Consider the following 24,473-nt stretch of genomic DNA (forward strand, 5'->3'; position numbering starts at 1 on the left):
TATCTGTGGCCTTGCAGACAAAAAATACTTGCTTGTATAATACATATAATACTGTACATTTAAAAAACTATTTAAAAAGGTACAAGAGTATGTAAGAGTATATAAAGATTATTTGAGTATGTTTAAAAAGAAAATGCTTACTTTCTACTTCAAAATTTAATGTTTACCTCAATGTTAGTTACTATTTGTTTTTTAATTTTTTTGTGAAATGTACTAGCAATTTCTGAGTGAAAATTGTTTAAAAAGTATACACTTTTTGTGTATAATAAAATGCAAATAACTTAAAACAAAACTACACATGATTAAAAGTCCATATTTATCAGACATTTATCAAATGAACTAAGCTGTGCATGTTATCTTTTACATTATCTGTATGGAATAACATTATCTGATTTTCTTATTGAGTGCTGTTTGTGGCCTGTTGGTAGTTTTTTCGGGTAAAATGAGTCTTAACTTCCTCTTTGGTGAACCCTCAGCTGAAGATACATATTCTTGGATGACAGGTGCACCAGAGCTAATCAGGTCTGAACTGCTGGACTGATCCACTACATCCTGTGGATCAGTGGATTCACTTACAGGAAGTGCAATATTTAAATTGGATAGCCGCTGAGTGTCACTGGAATCCAGAATGTCGGGGGGAGATGGAGCTGTAAGAAAGTTGTGATCATCTGGAAGAGCTAAATTGAGTGTTAGTGGGAGTGTTGATACAATTTCAGTTTCTCCCTGAACAGAAATAGAAGTTTGACCCTTTTCTGTATTGACATCATCTGTATCCTTAGACAGGGACTTTGATTCCTGGTTTCCTTTTATAGCATGCTTCTTTTTAGAGATATCTTGTATAGTATCATTTTCCTCTTCCTCACTTCCTGAGAATTCAGTGTTATCTTTAGATTCTTTGGTAGTTTTATTTAATTTTATATGATCTCTTTTGTCCTTTTTGCTTTTCAGTTTTTCCTTCTTACCCTTTTTGTACATCTTGTCTTCTTCAATATCTTCTTTATCAGTGGACTTTGGATGAACACTGATTTTTCGAAGGGGATTTAAATTTAATTTAACTTTCAGTGTCCTCTTCGCCTGTACTCTGGTTTTCTGGGTTTTTAAGTGTCCTTGTGTGCTGCTCTTAGTCTTACCCAGCTTGCAGGGGGTTTTCTGTGTAGATGTTTTAAAGTCCTTCATCTTACTTTCCTTTTTGTGTCTGTCAACCATTGTGGTGAGAACATGTTCCTCAGTCTCACCTAGATCAAAAGTAACACTTCTTTGAGAATCTAACTTAAAGCCCAGCTCAGCAGCTTGACTTTGACCATGTCTCCCAGCCTTTGACTTGTCATAACCCAAGTTGTCTTTGTATAGCATGGCATTGTACATTTGTGCTCCGTTTTGAACTGTGTTCTTTGAGTGAGTAAATGTAAAGTTCTGGTTATTACTCCCAGCTTGTCTGTATTCATAAGTCTGATGACAGTGCAGACAGCTGATTGTTTGGTAAATCGGTTGAGCACCAACTTCCTCAGCCTGGTGCTTTAACAGTGAACGATTTCCTTGAGTTATTTCATTGTAGATTTGTTCTGGGGGTCTTAATGTGCCTCTCTGGAGGGCAGAGAAATGATTATGGAGGGCCAGCTGCCGCATTCTGACAGCTGAGATGTCGTTTGAACCCCCACGATGTTGGGAAGAAGTACCCTGACTGCCCAGATAGCTGTTTGGAATGCCTGCCCCGCTCTTATTATGTCTTTGGCCACTTATATCTGTGTATAAAACAGACTTTTGTAATTTAAGTGAATTAAATTAGTCATTTAAAATAGACATTTGAGAATGTGCTTAAAGATAGAAAACAACTAAATAAACTAGATATCACCACTGGAATTGAAGAAATGGAAGGTGTTGCTATGCAGTTAATAGTTGGTTGTTTACAAAAGATTAGTTTTAAATACTGATAAAGATTTAACTTATGTATGCAATATAGATTTTTAAATGTAATACGTTACTGTCGACTATAAATATACTATTACAAAAACAAAAATTATTAGACTATAAATAAATTAAAACTAAACAGATATAAATAAAAAATGATAAAAATATGACAAACATTTTTATTTATAAATATAATAGTTTATAAATAACAAATATTAAATACTGGTTGGATATCATGAGACTAATCATGAATTTGTTCTATTATGTATTCTTCCTAAAATAATATTCTTAATGGTAGATCATAAAATATATAATTTTATTTAAATTAAAATGATTAATTATTATTAATTAAATATTATTATTAATAATACAAATACAATTAATAATTAATAATACAATTATTAATATTATAATATGAATTGTTTTCCAGATAATAATTGAATGTGTATTTGTAATATTTAAAATGTTCACTGTAAATATGATCTTTAAATATGAAAATATAGCTGCATTTATATTTATATTCTAAACCTCTTCCTTTGCAGACACTTTTAAAAAAATTAAGCAAATGATGTGCTTGCTAGTTTACCTTTGATCCTCTGTTGCAACACAGAATGTTGATCATTCCCCTCATGTTGTTGATTAGCCAGCTGTTCACCTACATGTGTGGGTTTATGCGAGACAGTCTCTCTTTTGTGCTTTCCTACCGCATGTGCTGTAGAGCTGCACTTGTGACAGGTGAAATGACTCCCCAGCATGTCTGATACCTGATAAGGAGAGTCTTCTCTGTCCCAGGGCTGATGGGATTTGTAGTTGCTGTTGTACAGTGCATGGCACTTAGTTAGAGTTTCCTTGCCTTCACAGAAATTCCACTGGATTGATTCCAGGCCGGACTCCCCAACTCTATTTTCCTCCTGCACCAGTTCAAATTTTTTACTGAGTTTGTTGTATGCAATGGCAACCATCCCCAGGGTGATCCCAACACCACCTACAATTAAAAGCAGAATATATATATATATACACACATTTTGATTCGGATATATATATACACATTTTGATTCGGATTCGGATCTTGGGTGGCCTGAGGCCAGGTTAATTTTTAGCAAATTTAATTTTTTTGGTGAACTACTTCTTAAACACTATATAGGCTAGTCATGTCCTCAGCCTTATAATTAAAATAAGCAGAAAGTTTTGGTATCAGGGATTTTGCATTAGATACTCACCCAAAAATGAAAATACAATGGCAATAGCAACATTTCTAATATATTGCTCAGAAGTGTTTTTAGCCACAACCTCCACTGTTATATTCCTGTTTGGTAGGACACAGTTAGCGTCAGTCAATTCCAGCACAGCTTGCACAGCTGCATTATCTGTATTCACACACACCATCCTCTGCCCATTGTACAAGTCTTTTTCAGGAGCCTGAATGTAACTGTTGAGAAATGAGGCCAGCTCTCTCAACTCACATGTACAGCTCCAGAGGTTCAAATCAAGGTTCAGCACTGAGAGCCATGACAGATAAGAGAATGCATCTGGAGCACTACGTAGATGATTGCGGGACAGATCAAGCCTGCGGAGACGAGGAAGCCCTCTGAAGCTATCACGTCCTAAGTACACGATGAGGTTGTTGGACAAGTCCAATGTTTCTAGGTTCATCAGATCAGCATGGGCAAAGGTTGTGGAGTTCAAGCAGTTAAGGAGGTTCCCCTCTAGTTGAAGTGTTTTTAAAGCTCTAGAGCTTTGGAACCAGGAGCCGTCAATGTCATTCAAATTGTTGTTACCAAGCTGGAGAGTCTCCAGTCTGTGGAGCCAGGAAAATGTAGAGCTGTACAGGGATTGGCTGGAGATGCGGTTATGGTCCAGCAACAGCGTAGTAAGAAAAGAGAGGTTCTGAAAGGCATTCTCTATGATGCTAGAAATGGCATTGTTGCTGAGTGCCAGAACACTCATGTTGGACAATTTAGAGAGGATCATGTTGTCCACGGAATCAATGAGTCCATCAGTGAGCATCAAAGCTTTAATAGAGCCTGGTGCATCTAAACATGATGAATAAAAACAGCTATATTACCAAAACTCCATAGTTCAGGAAATTCTAATCAAAAACCTTTATAACAGTTTATAAAAAGTACAGAAATACCTGTTGTCACTCTATATCCCCCAATAATATAGTAAGATTAACGTTTTAATTATGTTCATAATTTAGTGGCCTTAGAAATTTGCATATCAAATATGATTTAGGGTTAAGTGTACTGAAAGGGATAGTTTACACAAAATGAATATTCTGTCATAATTTTCTCCCCATCATGAGTAAATCAAAAGATATTTTGAAGAATATTTCAACTGTTTTTGTGAACTATCCATTTAAAATAATCTAAAAACAAAGTTCTTTAACCACATAATTTACTTACCAATAATGTTGAAGAGTTTATGACAAATGATGACATCTTCAGAACACACCACACAAGAAGAAGGGCAGAGTAATGACAGCTGAACTTGAGAGATCACCATCAGTAGAAGGCAGACACCTGAGAGGAACCATTAGTATAGTGTTCACCTATGTTCGTCAGACAGATTTTTTCAGCACTGTGAGACAACATGCACATACTTCTCATGATTTACCGCTGATGTCAGATAGTGTTGGACTTCCAAAATGGCTTATGTGGTTCATGGCGTTTGATCAGCTTTGTTCAAACAACAACAATTATAGAAAATAATCTAAAACAAAGCAAAAAGCAAGGAGTTGTCAACAACAGTACAGCAGAGTTCTTTAATCCAGATCTACATTCAATGACTAGTACTTGGACATAACTAATCCTTTTTTTGTTTTTTTCGGCAACTGCACCTGATGCTGTGCTCCCCTGACCTCTGTTGCCAGGAGATGCTGACTGCCAGACAGATAAGGAAGGTGAAGTTATAAAACATGCATGATCTTTCACCTGATTCCTTCTGTGGAGGTGATTCTGCTTTCTATATAGTGTGTGACGACACTAGCAACACCTGCCACATATTCTTTGACTGTAACTGTAAAAAAAAGAAAGCTAATGATAATAATTCCACATCTCAGACAGCTACTATTTAACTCCTCAAGGAAATGTCTTGCTTCGAATCTTACTTAACACAATACAGCCAAATTGAACACAAACGCTGTTTTTGTAAAAATTTAAAAGTTATTATTGTCACTAATACTGTCTATTTAATGCTTCCTTTATAAATTATTAATCTCTTTTAAAAAATATCTTACTGACCTGAAATACATACACATAATATATATATACACATAATATATATATATATATATATATATATAGAGAGAGAGAGAGAAGTAAATGGATATACGCATAAATAAATAACATCTATCTATCTATCTATCTATCTATCTATCTATCTATCTATCTATCTATCTATCTATCTATCTATCTATCTATCCTGGGTTAAATTCAAGCCAAGTTTTAAACATTTTACAGTAAAAGTAAATAATTTTTTTATCACATAATCAATACATACAAACACTGTGCTTACCACATATGGAACAGCAAAATGTTGAACACTTGTATCCATGTGCCGAGGAACCTTTCTTCAATATAAGTACTCAATGATTCCACTGTAATACAGTCGTGCTGTGTCTCAGTGAGTGATCTCAGTGCAAATGGGGCAGGTATTGAACCAGCAAGTTACCTGATCTCAGAAATGTGGTACAGTGTCCAGCACTGATGCTTGACGTAAAGATACATCAAATATACTTTTTTTATGTTCTTAGTTCTTATTTTCATTGTTCCATTTTAGTTTTACACAGAGGCAGCCCTAAACCAATGGACAATCAGCAGTCAAATAATTACAATACATTTACATTTAATCATTTAGCAAACACTTTTATCCAAAGCGACTTACAAGTGAGAACAATAGAAGCAATCAGATCAACAAGAGAACAACAAAAGTATACAAGTGCCATGACAAGTCTCTTGAGTTTTTTTTTTTAATAAATATATGAAAGACAAGAAAAGTCCTTGTATTAGTTGGTTAAGTGCTGGTGAAAAAGAGGAGTCTTAAGATGTTTCTTGAAAAAAAGTAAAGACTCATTGGACGAATTAAACTGTACGAATTGAGATTGTAAGGTCATTCCACAAGCTGGGCACACTCTAGGAAAAGGTTTGTGAGAGTGATTTTGAACTTCTTTGGGATGGCACCACAAGGCGTCGTTCACTTGCAGAGCGCAAACTTCTGGAGGGCACATAAGATTGAACTAGTGGGTTTAGGTATGTTGGTGCCATGCCAGTGGTCATCTTGTAGGCAAGCATCAGTACCTTGAATTTGATGCGAGCGGAGAGTGTAACCTGATGAGGAGAGGAGTAACGTGAGCTTTTTTTGGCTCATTGAAGACAACCGTTGCTGCTGCATTCTGGATAAGTTGCAGAGGCTTGATAGTACATGCAGGAAGGCCCGCTAGGAGAGCATTACAATAGTCCAGTCTGGAGAGAACAAGAGCTTGGACTAGAAGTTGGGTGGCTTGCTCTGACAGGAAGGGTCTAATCTTCCTAATGTTGTATAAGGCAAATCTGCAGGACCGGGTCATTGTAGCAATATGGTCTGTGAAGCTTAAATGATGATCCATCACAACTCCTGGCTGTCCTGGAAGGAGTTATGGTTGACAAACAAGTTTGACACAATTGACCACAACATTCTTTTGCATAGACTTGAACACTTTGTTGGCATTAATGGAAGTGCATTAGCATGGTTTAAATCGTACTTGACCACCATCAGTTCGTAACAGTGAATGAAGATGTATCATATCGATCACAAGTGCAGAATGGAGTACCTCAAGGCTCAGTACTAGGGCCGCTACTCTTCACGCTTTATGTTACTCTTGGGAGATATCATCTGAAAACATGGTGTTAGCTTTCACTGTTATGCTGATGATACTTAGCTCTATATTTCTTCGCGGCCCGGTGAAACACACCAATTTGAAAAACTAATGGAATGCATAGTCGATATAAAAAACTGGATGACAAATAATTTCTTACTGCTAAATTCTGAAAAAAACAGAGGTGTTAATTATAGGACCTAAAAACTCTGCTTGTAATAACCTAGAACACTGTCTAAGACGTGATGGTTGCTCTGTCAATTCTTCGTCATCAGTTAGGAACCTAGGTGTGCTATTTGATCACAATCTATCCTTAGAAAGCCACGTTTCTAGCATTTGTAAAACTGCATTTTTCCATCTCAAAAATATATCTAAATTACGGCCTATGCTTTCAATGTCAAATGCAGAAATGTTAATCCATGCATTTATGACCTCAAGGTTAGATTATTGTAATGCTTTATTGGGTGGTTGTTCTGCATGCTTAGTAAACAAACTACAGCTAGTCCAAAATGCAGCAGCTAGAGTTCTTACTTGGCGCCTAAACTCTGGAATAACCTACCTAACATTGTTCGGGAGGCAGACACACTCTTGCAGTTTAAATCTAGATTAAATACCCATCTCTTTAACCTGGCGTACACATAACATACTAATATGCTTTTAATATCCAAATCCGTTAAAGGATATTTAGGCTGCATTAATTAGGTAAACAAACCGGAACCGGGAACACTTCCCATAACACTCTATGTACTTGCTACATCATTAGAAGAATGGCATCTATGCTAATATTTGTCTGTTTCTCTCTTATTCCGAGGTCACCGTAGCCACCAGATCCAGTCTGTATCCAGATCAGAGGGTCACTGCAGTCACCCGGATCCAGTACGTATCCAGACCAGATGGTGGATCAGCACCTAGAAAGGACCTCTACTGCCCTGAAAGACAGCGGAGACCAGGACAACTAGAGCCCCAGATACAGATCCCCTGTAAAGACCTTGTCTCAGAGGACCACCAGGACAAGACCACAGGAAACAGATGATTCTTCTGCACAATCTGACTTTGCTGCAGCCTGGAATTGAACTACTGGTTTCGTCTGGTCAAAGGAGAACTGGCCCCCCAACTGAGCCTGGTTTCTCCCAAGGTTTTTTTCTCCATTCTGTCACTGATGGAGTTTCGGTTCCTTGCCGCTGTCGGCTCTGGCTTGCTTAGTTGGGGTCACTTTATCTACAGTGATATCGTTGACTTGATTGCAAATAAATCATAATAACAGTATTTAACTAAACAGAGATGACATCTCTGAATTCAATGATGAACTGCCTTTAACTATCATTTTGCATTATTGACGCACTGTTTTCCTAATGAATGTTGTTCAGTTGCTTTGACGCAATGTATTTTGTTTAACGCGCTATATAAATAAAGATGACTTGACTTGACAAACCCAGCTGTATAGAGAATTTGTGATGAAACGATGGGTTAGCTGGAACCACCAGGAGTTCTGTCTTAGTAAGGTTGAGCTGAAGGTAATGGTCGTTCATCCAGCTAGAAATGTCACTCAAACAGGATAAAATGCGAGCAGCTACCGTCGGGTCATCTGGTTGGAATGATAGGTAGAGTTGGGTGTCATTAGCATAGCAGTGATAAGAAAAGCCATGCTTCTGAATGACAGATCCTAATGAAGTCACAGAGATGCCCATCTTTCTGAGGGTGGACAGGAGATCTTTTTAGATTGGTAATATGTATTGCTAAGACCTTAATTTGGACAACTTTAAAGGTGATTTTCTCATTATTTAGATTTTCTTTTTGCACCCTCAGATTCCAGATATTCAAATAGTTGTATCTCTGCCAAATATTGTCCTATTCTAACAAACCATTCATCAATGGAAAGCTTATTTATTCAGCTAATCTCAATTTAAATAAATTTACCCTTAAGACTGGTTTTGTGGTCCTGGGTCACATATAACTCCTATTTTGAAGACATTACACTGACTCCCTGTTAAATCCTGTATAGATTTTTACAATTCTAATGCTTACAATAAATCTCTCCATCATCTCTCCATGCTCTCCAAAATTTTGTCATTAATCACTTACCCCCATAAGAATGGTAATGGTACCTTATAAGGCAGGGGTCACCAATCTCGGTCCTGGAGGGCCGCTGTCCTGCAGAGTTTAGCTCCAACCCCAGTTAAACACACCTGAACCAGCTAATCAAGGTCTCATTAGGCATACTGACTTTCAAACAGGTGTGTTGGAGCTGGTTGGAGCTAAACTCTGCAGGACAGCGTCCCTCCAGGACCGAGATTGGTGACCACTGTTATAAGGTGTTGCATTCAGATCAGATGGCAGACCTGCACCTTATGACGCCAGCTCACAACAGCCCTGAATGTCTGTGAAGACCATGGCAACTAGCCGAGCCCATAGAGACAAATCCCCTGTAAAATCCTCACTGCCACAATAGCTATCAGCACAGATCCTCAGTGAAGACCATGAGAACCTGACAAGAAACGGATGAATATTCTGAAGGATGTCAATCCACAATCTGACTTGTGATGCAGCCTGTTATTAAACCACACCAGGTTGGTTCACCTGGCCAGAAGAGAACTGGCCTCCTAACTAAGCCTGAGTTTTTTTTTTTTTTTTTTTTTTAAATCCATTGCTGTTACTGATTGAGTTTGGGTTCCTTGCCGCTGTTGCCTCTGGCTTGCTTAGTTGGGGACACATAATATTGAGTAATATTATTTAATTAACTTTACAGACATTATTGGAAGAGAACTGAACTGAGATGGATGACAACATAATTGTCTTCTCCAGAGCTGCTTTACAGCTGAATTGAACTTCTTTCATAATCTATGATCTTTACACAGTAGTTGAATTGAACAATCACATTTCAGGGCTGGTTTACAGCAGAATTGATCTCTGAACAATCATTTAACCAATATTTTCCTGTTTATCCCTTTAAAGCTGTATTGATATTGCATATAATGCTATTTAAATAAAGGTGACTTGACTTGAAGATTTAATTATCTCTTTATTTATTTTATTTCATTTCCACAAAACAGGTCTTTATGATCAGCTTCATATATGTGATTCATACATGAAAATATAATGTAGCTGAACTTAGCAACAAACAGTTGATGTTAGCCATTGACTTCCATAGTATTTTTTTCCCATTCTTTGCTACCATCAACTGTTTGGTTACCCACATTCTTTAAACTATGCTCATTTGTGTTCAGCAAAGAAATAAATTCATAAAGGGTTGGAACAATATGAGGATGACTAGATGGCAGAGTTTGAGTTTCTTCTGTGAACACAAATTATGACACTCCCTCAACGACAGTTATGTTATGTTGCATTGTATTGGATTTTTTACTTCCTGCATAATTTCAGATGATCAAAATCATCTTTCCACTGGCTCCAGGGCTGCTGATGATGTCTTCATGAGCTTGGGCTGCTTTATCAAGTGTATATTCAGGACCAATGACAGGTTTCAACCAGCCTGCCTCCATTCCTGCAAAAAGAGCTGTGGCACACTCAGATGTTTCCTTCTGTGAAAGACACAGATAAAGAAAACCTGTCTGCATCTTACCATGAATCCTTTGCAAAATAAGATTTGTCATATGTGATAATGAATAAATGCATGATATTCCAAGCATATATTCCAGAAAGCAAGAAAATGTTGACTATGTAATGTCAGGAAGCCCACCGTACATTAGTTGCATTGTATAAAGCCACACCAATGATGCTGGTCTCTTTCACCATGATGTCTCTGGGGTAGATTTCAATAGGGCCTCTAGAGCCAACAATCTGAAAAGAAGAACAATATGATGAAAACAAAAACAAAAATGTTCAAAACACTTGCTAAACAAACACAGGGTACTTACAATAACTCTGCCACCAAAGTCAAGCAACTGAAGATCATTACTGAGGTTGACGTTGGATAACATCTCAATGATCACATTCACGCCTTGTCCATTGGTAGCATTCTAAACACAGGAGACCAGCTGAAAAATTGCCATCTTTATTTTTGTAAACACAAACTATTGGTATATAAAAATATATCAATGATAAAGTCAGATTAGACTGTGCACGGTGTGACTTAAACTACCATTCAAAAGTTCAGAAAGTGTTTCAGAAAAGTTTTACTCAGCAAGGATGCATTAAATAGATAAAAAGTTACAGTAAAGATATCTATAATGTTTAACAGATTTCTATGTTAAATAAATGCTTTTTAAACATCCTCCTATTCATCAAAAAAAAAAAAAATCATGAAAAATGTATCACAAACCCCAAAATTATTAAACAACTATTTTCAGCATTGATCATTAGAAGAAAGGTTTTTTTTCCAACTAAATTTCTTAACGTATAATATTTGTATGGACATAAAAAGGTTCAACAACTGAGACATTAACAACAATTTTCACAGATATCTGTTTAACAGAAAGGGAATGATGAGTACTGTATGTGGTGTGTCCACCAGCTGCTTTAAAGGGGTGGTTTAATTGTTTTTTTCAGTCTAATGTGTTAATGCTTCGTAAAAAAAAGAAAAATGTTTTTTTTTTTTTTTTTTTTTTTTTTTTACATAATTTACCTTTATCCCACTCTGATCTGTCCTTTCTCTGACAAATGCCTCAATTTATTTCCTGTTATTATGAAGCCCCTCCCTCAGAAATATGTGATGGGCTAAGATTGGTCAGCTCGCTCAGTGTGTTGTGATTTGCTAAACTGCCTCCAGCGCATCTCAGTGTGCGCTCCAGTTGTATTGTAAACAATGACGACCTCTATATTGCTCTATTCAATTTGAGCCCGATTGAGACGCAGAGAATATTAAAGAAGAGGATCATGCAGGAGCTGTGCAAGCATGGATCTTAATGGTATGTTGCTGGCTAAAACTCTATAGGTCATAAAAGAAACCATATCTAAACATGATCCAGAAGCGCAGGCGTTTTCTCTGGACCAAGGCTCATTTAAAATGGACTGTGGCAAAGTGAAAAACTGTTCTGTGGTCAGACGAATCAAAATTTGAAGTTCTTTTTGGAAAACTGGGACGGCATGTCATCCGGACTAAAGAGGACAAGGACAACCCAAGTTCTTATCAGCACTCAGTTCAGAAGCCTGCATCTCTGATGGTATGGGGTTGCATGAGTGCAAGTGGAATGGGCAGCTTACACATCTGGAAAGGCACTATCAATGCTGAAAGGTATATCCAATTCTAGAACAACATATGCTCCCATCCAGCAACATCTCTTTCAGGGAAGACCTTGCATTTTCCAACATGAAAATGCCAGACCACACACTGCATCAATAGCAACATCATGGCTGCGTAGAAGAAAGATCCGGGTACTGAAATGGCCAGCCTGCAGTCCAGATCTTTCACCCATAGAAAACATTTGGTGCATCATAAAGAGGAAGATGTGACAAAGAAGACCTCAGACAGTTGGGCAACTTGAAGCCTGCATTAGACAAGAATGGGACAACATTCCTATTCCCATACTTGAGCAACTTGTCTCCTCAGTCCCCAGACATTTGCATTAATAATTAATAATTGTTATAAAAAGAGGGACACAGTGGTAAACATGGCCTTGTCCCAACTTTTTTGAGATGTGTTGATGCCATGAAATTTAAAATCAACTTATTTTTCCCTTAAAAGTATAAATTTTCTCAGTTTAAACATTTAATAAGTCATCTATGCTGTATTTGTTACGTTTATGAACTTTCTGTTTCCTTATTTGGTCTTCCTGTGCTTGTTTTGGTTAGTTGATTATTCCCCACCTGTCTCCAGTTCCCTCATTACCTTCTGTGTGTTTAAATACCCGGTCTGTTCAGTTCTCCCTCGTCCGTGATTGAATGTGTATTGTATTGTAACCTGAATGTGCATCTATATGTAACTTAACCTATTTGTGTAATATAGTATATTGTCTGTTATTCTCCTTCGCTTTCTAGTAAACTCCTCATTTTGATCACCATCTTCCTCCAGCTCTTTAGTCTTTCGTTTAGCACACACCTAATTTGTAACAGAATCACGGACCTAACAGTATAGTTTAGTTAGCGGCGTTTTTCTTTCTTTTTGGTTTTTTATTTTTTATTTTCCTCTCCCGGAATGGCCATTCCAGCAGTCCGTCTCCTGTGCCTGGAGCAACTGGACCGTTCGCTGGAGGACCATACCAGGGACTTTCTAGATCTGGCGTGCCTTACCCACTTCTCCGACCGCTCGCTCTCTAACTTCTTCTACACCGGCCTGAGCGAGTGTAAGGCACGCCTACCAGCGAACGGTCCCCGAGAGGATTTCGCCGCTTTCGTGGAGTGGGTGCTGGAGAAAAATGGATCTTCATGGACCATCTGCACCGCCGAAGAGGATATCTCCAGCCCCACTCCCGACCCAGAGACCAGCCAGCCACCATCAAGCTGCACGGAGCCAGAGCCCACCGCAGCTGCAGAGCCCGAGCCAATCACCGACAGGGTGCAGGACCTCGAGAGCGCGACTGACCAGGTGTGTGAGCCGGCAACACCGTGCATCGTGTTTTAGTGGAGATCGAGGGCGTGGAGGAATGCCCTGCCCACACTTCCGCGACTGAGGGTGAGCTGTATGCTGTCTCGGGAAATTATATGGAGCAACTATTCGATCTTATGGACTGGTCTATGGAGGTATGCCCTGAATTTTCTGTTTCTCCAATGGTTCCATCCAGCACTGATCCCCTTGTATACCCTCTCAGTTTTCCACTCCTACCTCCTCCAGTCAGTTCCTCTGCTCCATCTCCGCTGGTTCCGCCCAGCCCTGAATTTTCTGTTTCTCCGCTGGTTCCGCCCAGTCCTGGATTTCCTGTGTCTCCGCTGGTTCCGCCCAGCTCTGAATTTCCTGTTTCTCCGCTGGTTCCGCCCAGCTATGAACTTTCTGTGTCTCCGCTGGTTCCGCCCAGCTCTGAATTTCCTTTGTCTCCTGTCTTCCCTCCCAGCCTCCCTCTCCCACCTCCTCCTAGACCTGCCAGTCCCTCTGCTCCACTTCCGCTGGTTTCGTCCAGCCCTGATCCTCCTGTGTTCCCTCCCATCCTTCCTCTCTCTCCTCCTCCTAGACCAGCCAGTTCCTCGACGTCATCTCTGCTGGTGCCAGTCAGTCCTGCAGCTCACCCTCAGTCCGCGCCATCTGGGCACGATGGTTCGCCGCTGGACTGCCAGTCTCCAGCTCCGCCTTGGCGTGTTAAGGCCCTGTCTCCGCCTCCAGCCTCCCAGACCTGGACTCCTCCTCGGTCCTTCGACCCAGCGGCTCCGCCTTGGCTCTTAGCTCCCTTGTCTCCACCGTGGCCTGGCATCCCACCTGCTCCACCGGGGTCCCTCGTCCCTCCGGCTCCACCTTGGTCAGGCGTCGACCATCCGCCGCCTCGGGACTTCCTCTGGTTTCACCTCGTCACTCCATCCCTCCGGCTCTGTCAGGCTCCTCCTTCCCTCTGGTTCCACCTCCATCCTCAGTCACTCCGGCTCCACAGCGGTCTTCCAGGACCCCGCCTCCGCCTTGGTTGCCTGAGCCTTCTACTCCACCTAGGCCCTCCGGATCCTCGACGTCACCCTGGCTCTGCGGCTGCGCTGCTCCATCTTGGGCTCCTCACCCACCGGTGCAGTCTCCTCCTGTCGGCCCCTTCTCCACCATGGCTCCTCCCGCCGTCGACTCCACCGTGGATCTCCATCCTGGCTGGTCTCTGGAGGACCATCTGGCTCCGGGCTCCTCCCTCCACTCCGCCCTGGTCCCCACCTCCATGCTCCCTCTTCACCTGCTCCTTGACTGCTCCTCGCCCGCCTCCAGAACCCCCACCCTCCTTCCGCTGGTATTCCTCTTGCGGTGCGAGGACGCACCGTTCCGGGAGGGGGCGAACGGTTACGTTTATGAACTTTCTGTTTCCTTATTTGGTCTTCCTGTGCTTGTTTTGGTTAATTGATTATTCCCAACCTGTCTCCAGTTCCCTCATTACCTTCTGTGTGTTTAAATACCCGGTCTGCTCAGTTCTCTTTCGTCCGTGATTGAATGTGTATTGTATTGTAACCTGAATGTGCATCTATATGTAACTTAACCTATTTGTGTAATATGGTATATTGTCTGTTATTCTCCTTCGTTTTCTAGTAAACTCCTCATTTTGATCACCATCCTCCTCCAGCTCTTTAGTCTTTCGTTTAGCACACACCTAATTTGTAACAGTATTCTGAATAAAATATTTAAATTTTAAACTTCCACATCATTGCATTCTGTTTTTATTCACAATTTGCAGTTTCCCAACTTTTTTGGAATCAGGTTTTTTATAACGCTTCTCATTGCTTTGTGAAAATAAGTGTCTAAATGGGACAGTTTGTTGGAGCTGATCTGACGATCTGAATGAGGGAGAGAGAGATGCAGTGCAGGGTGACACGAGGAACCGCTGCTTTAGAATGTAGGTTTTGAAACTTGTGAATCCATTAGAAAATAGAATCGCGATTCATGCACAATTTTTTATGTGCACCCCTCTTCTCTAAAGCAGCAGAACAGAACAGCAGAACATGGCCTCGCCCCCTTTGTTGTCCCCGGGACGCAATGGGCCCAGGAAGAAACTCGTTGTAGTCCCTTACAAGCCGTTTTTGTAGGCATTAAACTTCCAGAATTTTAAAAGATATCTCCGTTTGCACTGAACTGTCAGCACTGCAACTTTGCAGATACTGTTTCTGTTCAAACAGCAACATTACAAACTAACTAATGTTAAATTGAGATCGCAATCAACCACCCCTTTAAGTACTATTTGGATGGTAATTGTTTCTCATGGGGATGTAAGTTACCATTTATAGGGGATAATCAGTAATTTTACTGGCATCTGAATTTAGAATGTCAGTGTTTATCTCTGATCACTAAATAATTTATTATCACATAAATTTATTAATCAAATAATAAATAGGATTATACAGTTAGGTCCATATATGTTTGGACGCAGGCACATTTTTTGTTATTTTAACTACTGACCAAAAAATATTCAAGTTACAGTTATATAATGAATGTGGCCTTACAGTGCATACTCTGAGGATTCATTTGAGGTTATTCTCATCAAAATTGTAGGAACGGTTGATGAATTACAGCTCTTTATTATGTACCACACCCCTTTTTCAAGGGACCATAAGTAATTAGACAATTGACTCAAAAGCTATTTCATGGACAGGTGTGGGCTATTCTTTCGTTATTTCTACATCAGTTAAGCAGGTAAAATGTTCGCCGTTGATTCTAAGTGTGCCATTTGCATTTGGAAGCTGTTGCTGTGAAGCCAGACCATACGGTCAAAGGATCTCTTCATACAAGTGAAACAGATAATTGTTAGGCTTCAAAAACAAAACAAATGCATCAGAGGGATAGCAGGAAAATTAGGACTGGCCAAATCAACAGTTTGGTACATTCTGAGAAAAAAGAACACACTAGTGAGCTCAGAAACATAAGAAAGCCTGGACATCCACAGAGCACATCAGTGGTGGATGATCTGAGAATCCTCCCTATGGTAAAAAAAAAAAAAAAAAAAAATCCAGCCAAGTGAAGAATACTTTCCAGAAAGTAGGCATGTCACTGTCAAAGTCTACAATCAAGAAAAGACTTCACAAGGTGCAATTAAGAATACCAGAATGATGGGAAGATAAAAAGTATGGAGAAGGCTCATGAACAGCTCATGATACAAAGCATACAACATCATCTGTGAAACATGGTGGAGCAGTGTGATGGCATGAGCATGCATGGCTTCCATTGGCACTGGGTTACTGGTGTTAATTGATGACTCAACAGACATACCCTCTGCCCAGATTTAGTCAAATGGAGCAAAGTTAATATTTAGTTGATGAAGGTAAAAAATGTACAACATTTACAACAGTGAGTGCAAGCTAGATTCAAATGATTATTAAGTTTCGAATATGGATATCTTTTATTACAAAAATGCATTGTGTCTTTGTTCACCCCCTAGAGCCTGTGTGACACTTTTTTTTTTTTTTATATAAGGGCGCTTTTTTTCAACACCCGCCGATTGCAATTATAGAGCTTAAAGGATCAAAACAATTTTTAATATAACGCAGACTGGATTTGTCTGAAAGAAGAAAGTCATATACACCTAGGATGTATCAAGGGTGAGTAAAATGCAGCCGAATTTTCATTTTTGGGTGAACTAACCCTTTAATTACTCACCCTCATGTTTCAAACCCCGCAAGACCTTTGTTCATCCTGAAGTTCAGTGGATACTCTCCTAAATTGTGGAAGACGGTAACTTGGGGTGAAATTTTTTTGAATAAATTGTTATTTTTGTTTTCTTTGCACACAAAACGTATTCTCGTTGCTTCATAAAATTACAGTTGAACCACTGATGCCACATGGACTATTTTACCAATGTCCTTGCTACGTGTCTGGACCTGGGAACATTGCAGTTGCATTGCTGTCTACGGAGGATCAAAGATCTCTGATTTTTATGAAGAATATCTTAATTTGTGTCCCGAAGGTGAACAAAGGTCTTTCGGGTTTGGAACAACATGAGGGTGAGTAATTAATGACAGAATTTTCTTTTTTGGGTGAACTAACCCTTTAACAATGAGATTTATATTAAATATTGTTAACAAAGGTAATAAACAATATAAAACTGATATTGAACATTATTAGTTAATTTTAGTTAAGGCATTAACCAAAAAAGTTACCAAAAAAACTTTTGACTCTTGAATGGCAAATAATTTTTTTTTTATTTTTTAAGTCATGTAAATCCTATAAAAATATAAGAAAGAGTTAAACCTTAATTTTATCCAAATAGTATTTTTCTCTGTGGTTGAATGCAAGATGAGCTCCACTGCTGAGCACCAGCTGCATACCCTCAGATGTCCCTGCTGTACCCAGAACTTTAAAGCCAAACGCTCGTGCAATCTGACACGCTGCAATGCCGACCTACAAACACAAGATTAAAATGAATTTTATCTTCAAGGAAAAACTTGAGTCTTGGGTTATGCATGCAACCAAGGTTCCCCGAGAGGTCACAAGATGTTGGGTACTCTAGTGGACACTTTGGGGAATACTGCCAGCATGAGTGGGTGTCTGAAGCATGTGCAACCCTCTATATTGCAAGTAAATCTCTTGCATATGCGATAAAATTTTAATCTGGGCAACTAAATTATGTCGTAATTAATCGCTAGCACATTTTCACTCACTGAACACTGACTGAGCGCTTCAGAGTTTCGCTCTCCATCAAGCAATCTGTATTTTGTCAATTCATCTCATTGGATGCACAGCACACCTGTATTTGACAAACTGTAAACTCTGTGTGAAGGCGCACGACTCACCGTCGTTTTGCTGATAGCGCATTGTATATTGTTAGTATGGTAGTATATTATAGTAGAATTAAGTCGTCACCTTTATTTATATAGTGCTTTAAACAAAATACATTGCGTCAAAGCAACTGAACAACATTCATTAGCAAAACAGTGTGTCAATAATGCAAAATGACAGTTAAAGGCAGTTCATCATTGAATTCAGTGATGTCATCTCTGTTCAGTTTAAATAGTGTCTGTGCATTTATTTGCAATCAAGTCAACGATATCGCTGTAGATGAAGTGACCCCAACTAAGCAAGCCAGAGGCGACAGAATGGAGAAAAAAAAACCTTGGGAGAAACCAGGCTCAGTTGGGGGGCCAGTTCTCCTCTGACCAGACGAAACCAGTAGTTCAATTCCAGGCTGCAGCAAAGTCAGATTGTGCAGAAGAATCATCTGTTTCCTGTGGTCTTGTCCTGGTTGTCATCTGAGACATGGTCTTTACAGGGCATCTGTATCTGGGGCTCTAGTTGTCCTGGTCTCCGCTGTCTTTCAGGGATGTAGAGGTCCTTTCTAGGTGCTGATCCACCATCTGGTCTGGATACGTACTGGATCCGGGTGACTGCAGTGACCCTCTGATCTGGATACAGACTGGATCTGGTGGCTACGGTGACCTCGGAATAAGAGAGAAACAGACTAATATTAGCATAGATGCCATTCTTCTAATGATGTAGCAAGTACATCGGGCATTATGGGAAGTGTTCCCGGTTCCGGTTTACCTAATTCATGCAGCCTAAAAATCCTTTAACGGATTTGGATATTAAAAGCATATTAGTATGTTATGTGTAAGCCAGGTTAAAGAGATTGGTCTTTAATCTAGATTTAAACTGCAAGAGTGTGTTTGCCTCCCGAACAATGTTAGGTAGGTTATTCCTGAGTTTATGCGCCAAATAGGAAAAGGATCTGCTGCCCTTTTCTAGTTTTTAGAAAGTAGCGGACGTAGAGGATTATAATGTAAAAGGAGCTCATTCAAATACTGAGGTGCTAAACCATTCAGGGCTTTATAAGTAATAAGCAATCTTTTAAAATCTATACGATGTTTGATAGGGAGCCAGTGCAGTGTTGACAGGACCGGGCTAATATGGTCATACTTCCTGGTTCTAGTAAGAACTCTTGCTGCTGCATTTTGGACTAGCTGAAGTTTGTTTACTAAGCGTGCAGAACAACCACCCAATAAAGCATTACAATAATCTAACCTTGAGGTCATAAATGCATGGATTAACATTTCTGCCTTTGACATTGAGAGCATAGACCATAATTTAGATATATTTTTGAGATGGAAAAATGCAGTTTTACAAATGCTAGAAACGTGGCTTTCTAAGGAAAGATTGCGATCAAATAGCACACCTAGGTTCCTAACAGATGCCGAAGAATTGACAGAGCAACCATCAAGTCTTAGACAGTGTTCTAGGTTATTACAAGCAGAGTTTTTAGGTCCTATAATTAACACCTCAGTTTTTTCAGAATTTAGCAGTAAGAAATTATTTGTCATACAGTTTTTTATATTGACTATGCATTCCATTAGTTTTTCAAATTGGTGTGTTTCACCGGGCTGCGAAGAAATATAGAGCTGAGTATCATCAGCATAACAGTGAAAGCTAACACCATGTTTCCTGATGATATCTCCCAAGGGTAACATATAAGGCGTGAAGAGTAGCGGACCTAGTACTGAGCCTTGAGGTACTCCATACTGCACTTGTGATCGATATGATACATCTTCATTCACTGCTACGAACTGATGGCGGTCATATAAGTACGATTTAAACCATGCTAATGCACTTCCATTAATGCCAACAAATGTGTGCAAGTCTATGCAAAAGAATGTTGTGGTCAATTGTGTCAAACGCAGCACTAAGATCCAATAAAACCAATAAATCCTCACATATACCATTTTTCTCTAAGAAGGAACATAATTGTGAGCATACCACCTTTTCTAGTATCTTGGACAGAAAAGGGAGATTCGTGATTGGTCTATAATTAACTAGTTCTTTGAGGTCAAGCTGTGGTTTTTTGATGGGAGGCTTAATAACAGCCAGTTTGAAGGTTTTGGGGACATATCCTAATGACAATGAGGAATTAATAATAGTCAGAAGAGGATCTATGACTTCTGGAAACACCTCTTTTAGAAGCTTAGATGGTATAGGGTCTAACATACATGTTGTTGTTTTAGATGATTTTACCCTCAGGGGGTCTGTAGTGCACTGTCTGATGCGATACTGTAGCTGACGGCTGAATGGTTGCAATTTTATCTCTAATAGTATCGCTTTTAGAAGTAAAGTAGTTCATAAAGTCATTACTGCTGTGATGTTGGGAAATGTCACCACTTGTTGAGGCTTTATTTTTCGTTAATTTAGCTACTGTATTGAATAAATACCTGGGGTTATGTTTGTTTACTTCTAAAAGAGAAGAAAAGTAATCAGATCTAGCAGTTTTTAATGCTTTTCTGTAGGATAGGTTACTTTCCCACCAAGCAATACGAAATACCTCTAGTTTTGGTTTCCTCCAGCTGCGCTCCATTTTTCGGGCTGCTCTCTTTAGGCTGTGAGTGTGCTCATTATACCATGGTGTCATACTGGTTTCCTTAAATTTCCTTAAGCGTAAAGGAGCAACTGTTTAAAATGCTAGAAAAGAGAGAGTCCGTAGTTTCTGTTACATCATCAAGTTGTTCTGAGGTTTTGGATATGCTAAGTAATTTGGATACATCAGGAAGATAACTTAAAAAGCAGTCTTTTGTGGTAGAAGTGATGGTTCTTCCTTAATTGTAACAAGAAGTAGAATTTACAATTTTGGCTATATGAAGTTTGCACAAAACTAAATAATGATCTGAGATATCATCACTTGGCTGCATAATTTCAACACTATCAACATCAATTCCATGTGACCGTATTAAATCTAGAGTATGATTTCGACAATGAGTAGGTCCTGAAACATGTTGTCTAACCCCAATAGAGTTCAGAATGTCTATAAATGCTGATCCCAATGCATCTTTTTCATTATCAGCATATATATTAAAATCACCAACTATTAAAACTTTATCTGCAGCCAGAACTAACTCGGATGTAAAATCAACAAACTCTTTAATAAAGTATGTATGGTGCCCTGGTGGCCTGTATACAGTAGCCAGTACAAACATAACAGGGGATTTATCATTAACATTTGTTTCTCTGGATAATGTTATATGAAGCACCATTACTTCAAACGAGTTATACTTGAAGCCTGCCCTGTGAGAAATCCTGAAAACGTTGTTATAAATTGAAGCAACACCTCCCCCTTTGCCTTTTATACGCGGCTCATGTTTATAACAGAAATCTTGGGGGGTGGACTCATTTAAAATAATGTAATCATCAGGTTTTAGCCAGGTTTCTGTCAAACAGAGCACATCTAGATTATGATCAGTGATCATATTATTTACAAAAAGTGTTGAAAGGGTTCGTAGAAAGGCATCTGATATTTAATAAGCCAAGCTTTATAATATGTTTATCCGTATTGCATCTGTTTTTTATTTGTTGAACCTCAATTAAGTTGTTAATCTTATTTTGGTTTGGACGTTTTTTGTATTTTCTAGTTCGGGGAACAGACACAGTCTCTATAGTGTGATATCTAGATGAAAGTCTCTATGTGCTGAGAATTAACTGACCTCTGTGACGTGAGGCAGCTAGCAGACAGTCGGTTTAGCCAGTCTGTCTGCTTCCTGACCTGGGCCCCAGTTAGTCAACTATAAACACTAAGACTATTTGCCATATTTCTAGAGAGAAGAGTGGCGCCACCCCAGGAGGGATGAAGAGGGATGAATATCCATCTCTTTTCAACATGTCAGGTCTGCCCCAAAAGCTCGTCCAATTGTCCATGAAACCTATGTTATTCTGTGGGCACCACTTAGACATCCAGCCATTCAGTGATGACAATCTGCTATGCATCTCGTCGCCACGGTAAGCAGGGAGGGGACCAGAGCATATTACAGTGTCTGACATCATGCTTGCAAGTTCACACACCTCTTTAATGTTATTTTTAGTGATCTCCGACTGGCGAAGTCGAACATCATTAGCGCCGGCATGAATAACAATCTTACTGGATTTATGATTAGCATTAGCCAGCACTTTTAAATTTGCCAAGATGTCAGGCGCTCTGGCTCCCAGTAAACATTTGACTATGGTGGCTGGTGTCTCTATATTTACGTTCCGTACAACAGAATCACCAATAACTAGAGCAGTTTCATCAGCTTTCTCAGTGGGTGCATCACTGAGTGGGGAGAACCTGTTTAATGTTTTGATCGGAACAGAAGAGCAGTGTTTTGACCCACGACTACGCTGCCTCACTGTCACCCAGTTGCCCTGCTGCAGGGGCTCTGTTGCCGGAACCAAACAATGTACAGGAATCCCTGAGCTAGATGCATCCAAAGCCGTATCTAGAGCCCTAACATTCTTACTGTCCTCAATTAAAGTTTGGATGCGTGTCTAATTCTGAAATCTTCTCTGTCAGCCTAACTATTTCCCTGCATTTATCACATGTGAATCCCTCATCTGCGACAGAGATAGATAAACTGTACATGTGAGAAGAGGTGCAAATAACAATAGCAGGAGAAGCCATTACTCACCGTGCTTGATGAAATATTCTTACTGCGGTTGTTTGATGAACTTGTGAAAAACTGGAGCGAGAGAGAAGAGAGGAGAAAAGAAAACAGCGATAGGTTCGGATGAAAACGCTAATGACAAGCTAACGAGTGCTAACGCTTTGCAGGTGTACTGCACTCACGGATATAAAATAAAAGTGAACGATCAAAATTAATCTGATAAGATTGATCGATAATATCAGAAATATGGTGTGAATTAAATTATATTTTATCACTTTAAAAACAGAGAGTGATAGTAAGATAAAGATTCTAGAGAAAAAAATAAAAACATCTACGCAGAGCTACGATTAGCTACAGAAGGCCAACAGGAAGTAGAGAAAACACTGTCCAACAGTCTGTGACATCATGAGTGGTCATCTGGAAGTATAAAAGTGGTCCCACTGAAGACGTTACCAACTTAGTTATCTGAAGGAGACATGTAACAGGCAGGCCCAAAGGCATGGCAAGAGGACACAGTGTCTCGTTCCCTTTTGGCCAACCATGGTTTGATGCGTAACCTGATACATTCCCCTTCTCTAACTATGCCGAGGTGCATGCCACGCCCACCTTGTGAGAGGCCAAGGAGGTACATACACCTAACCTTTCCTCAGAAAGGGGCCAAGCCACTGATGCCCCAAACCACTCACATAACTTGGCAGAAATCAGGAGCCCAATCTCCAGATGAAGATGGGCATCCAAACCAAGTTAAGAGCATAGCTATCATCAGATAGATATGCCATGTGAGCTATGTATAGCTATGTTTCTTAGAAGGGACTTTAAAATACAGCTAACTCCAGATAGCTATATTATTTATAAGTAAGCTGCCCTGCCATAATCATTGCTGTAATATTAATTATTATACATTTTACTAAGCAGTAGTCTTGTCAAAAGTACCAACCATGATACCAGTCGCTACTGAAATTTTAAATATGCTCACACTAAAGCACACAGGAGCATTTGAAAGCTGCACTCAGTGGACTCCTAATATACAGTATCTGCACATAGACAGATCCAATGATAGACGCGCCTTTCAAATGCTCCTGTGTGCTTCTGTGTGAGCCAATCACAGTCATAGCTGTTGAGCGCTAGGCCTGTCATGATAGTCAATAAATCAATTAATCGCACAATAAAAAAAATGAGCTCGATAATTTTTCTGGCTGCGATAATTTCTTTTTTCAATTTTGATTTAAATAATGTAACGTCATGATGTGGGGTTAGTCTGGAGCACAGCCTGTGGCAGAAAACACCCTCTTCGATGGCACAGATGTCCCGGGAAGAAAGAGATAACGTCTTGCTAGAGTGGCCAGCTTTGGGAAGCACCTTTCATTTGCTTGTGGATGTTTGCGTCTCAAGTGATATTGCATTCTACTTGCACTACTGCTTTATTTTAATATAACGTAGCATACTTTGAAAGTAATTTCGTTGCCCTTTCTCTCGAAATAGGCCTACTTTTCGCTCACTTCATTTGGCTTGCTCAGCTAAATATGTATGTTGGAGTGTGGTTGCATGTGTTAATGCGCCCAGTGAGTTCACACACGCATCGATTTCTCCTTCTTTCCAAAGCGCTCAGGCAGCTGCGCTCCTGAAGGCATCTGTCATTGCTAAGCATCCATCAGCTGCCATCTCCGTTACAACAAGGACATTTTAGCAATGGATTTCCACCACTGACAAACCCTTGCTGTAACTCTGCTACAAGATAAATTTTTGAAGAAAAGTAAAAAAAACCAGAAGGAAGCTGATTTGATTGAGTTGGTTCTTTTCACATTACCTGGTGCGCTTGCAT

The 24,473-nt window shown here is 39.6% G+C and overlaps 2 protein-coding genes and 1 long non-coding RNA gene across 4 annotated transcripts in view; all 3 read right to left on the reverse strand.

The window, feature by feature from the left end:
• Nucleotides 1-360: 360 nt before the first annotated feature.
• Nucleotides 361-4,375, reverse strand: lrrc53 (leucine rich repeat containing 53). Its single transcript, XM_059502240.1, has 4 exons — nucleotides 4,314-4,375; nucleotides 3,129-3,941; nucleotides 2,495-2,893; nucleotides 361-1,742 (listed from the first exon to the last, which is right to left on the reverse strand). The coding sequence occupies exons 2-4, from the start codon at nucleotides 3,913-3,915 to the stop codon at nucleotides 385-387; spliced, it is 2,544 nt and encodes an 847-aa protein (XP_059358223.1). The 5' UTR covers nucleotides 3,916-3,941; nucleotides 4,314-4,375; the 3' UTR covers nucleotides 361-384.
• A 17-nt stretch (nucleotides 4,376-4,392) lies between these two features.
• Nucleotides 4,393-4,838, reverse strand: LOC132096702 (uncharacterized). The gene is made up of 3 exons (XR_009422610.1): nucleotides 4,748-4,838; nucleotides 4,511-4,620; nucleotides 4,393-4,430 (listed from the first exon to the last, which is right to left on the reverse strand). It is a non-coding gene; the product is annotated as an uncharacterized LOC132096702 (long non-coding RNA).
• Nucleotides 4,839-10,048: 5,210 nt separating this feature from the next.
• cryz (crystallin, zeta (quinone reductase)) overlaps nucleotides 10,049-24,473 on the reverse strand; it is a 34,956-nt gene continuing 20,531 nt past the window's right edge. For both annotated transcript variants that reach the window (XM_059502246.1, XM_059502245.1), the window contains 4 exons: nucleotides 17,511-17,660; nucleotides 10,636-10,737; nucleotides 10,463-10,558; nucleotides 10,049-10,299 (listed from right to left, as the gene is read on the reverse strand). In XM_059502246.1, coding sequence (XP_059358229.1) covers nucleotides 10,138-10,299; nucleotides 10,463-10,558; nucleotides 10,636-10,737; nucleotides 17,511-17,660 — 510 coding nt within the window. In that variant the 3' untranslated portion in view covers nucleotides 10,049-10,137. The remainder of the gene's footprint in view (nucleotides 10,300-10,462; nucleotides 10,559-10,635; nucleotides 10,738-17,510; nucleotides 17,661-24,473) is intronic.

The sequence above is a fragment of the Carassius carassius genome, chromosome 20 (genome assembly GCF_963082965.1).
Source record: "Carassius carassius chromosome 20, fCarCar2.1, whole genome shotgun sequence".
Classification (NCBI taxonomy): domain Eukaryota; kingdom Metazoa; phylum Chordata; class Actinopteri; order Cypriniformes; family Cyprinidae; genus Carassius; species Carassius carassius.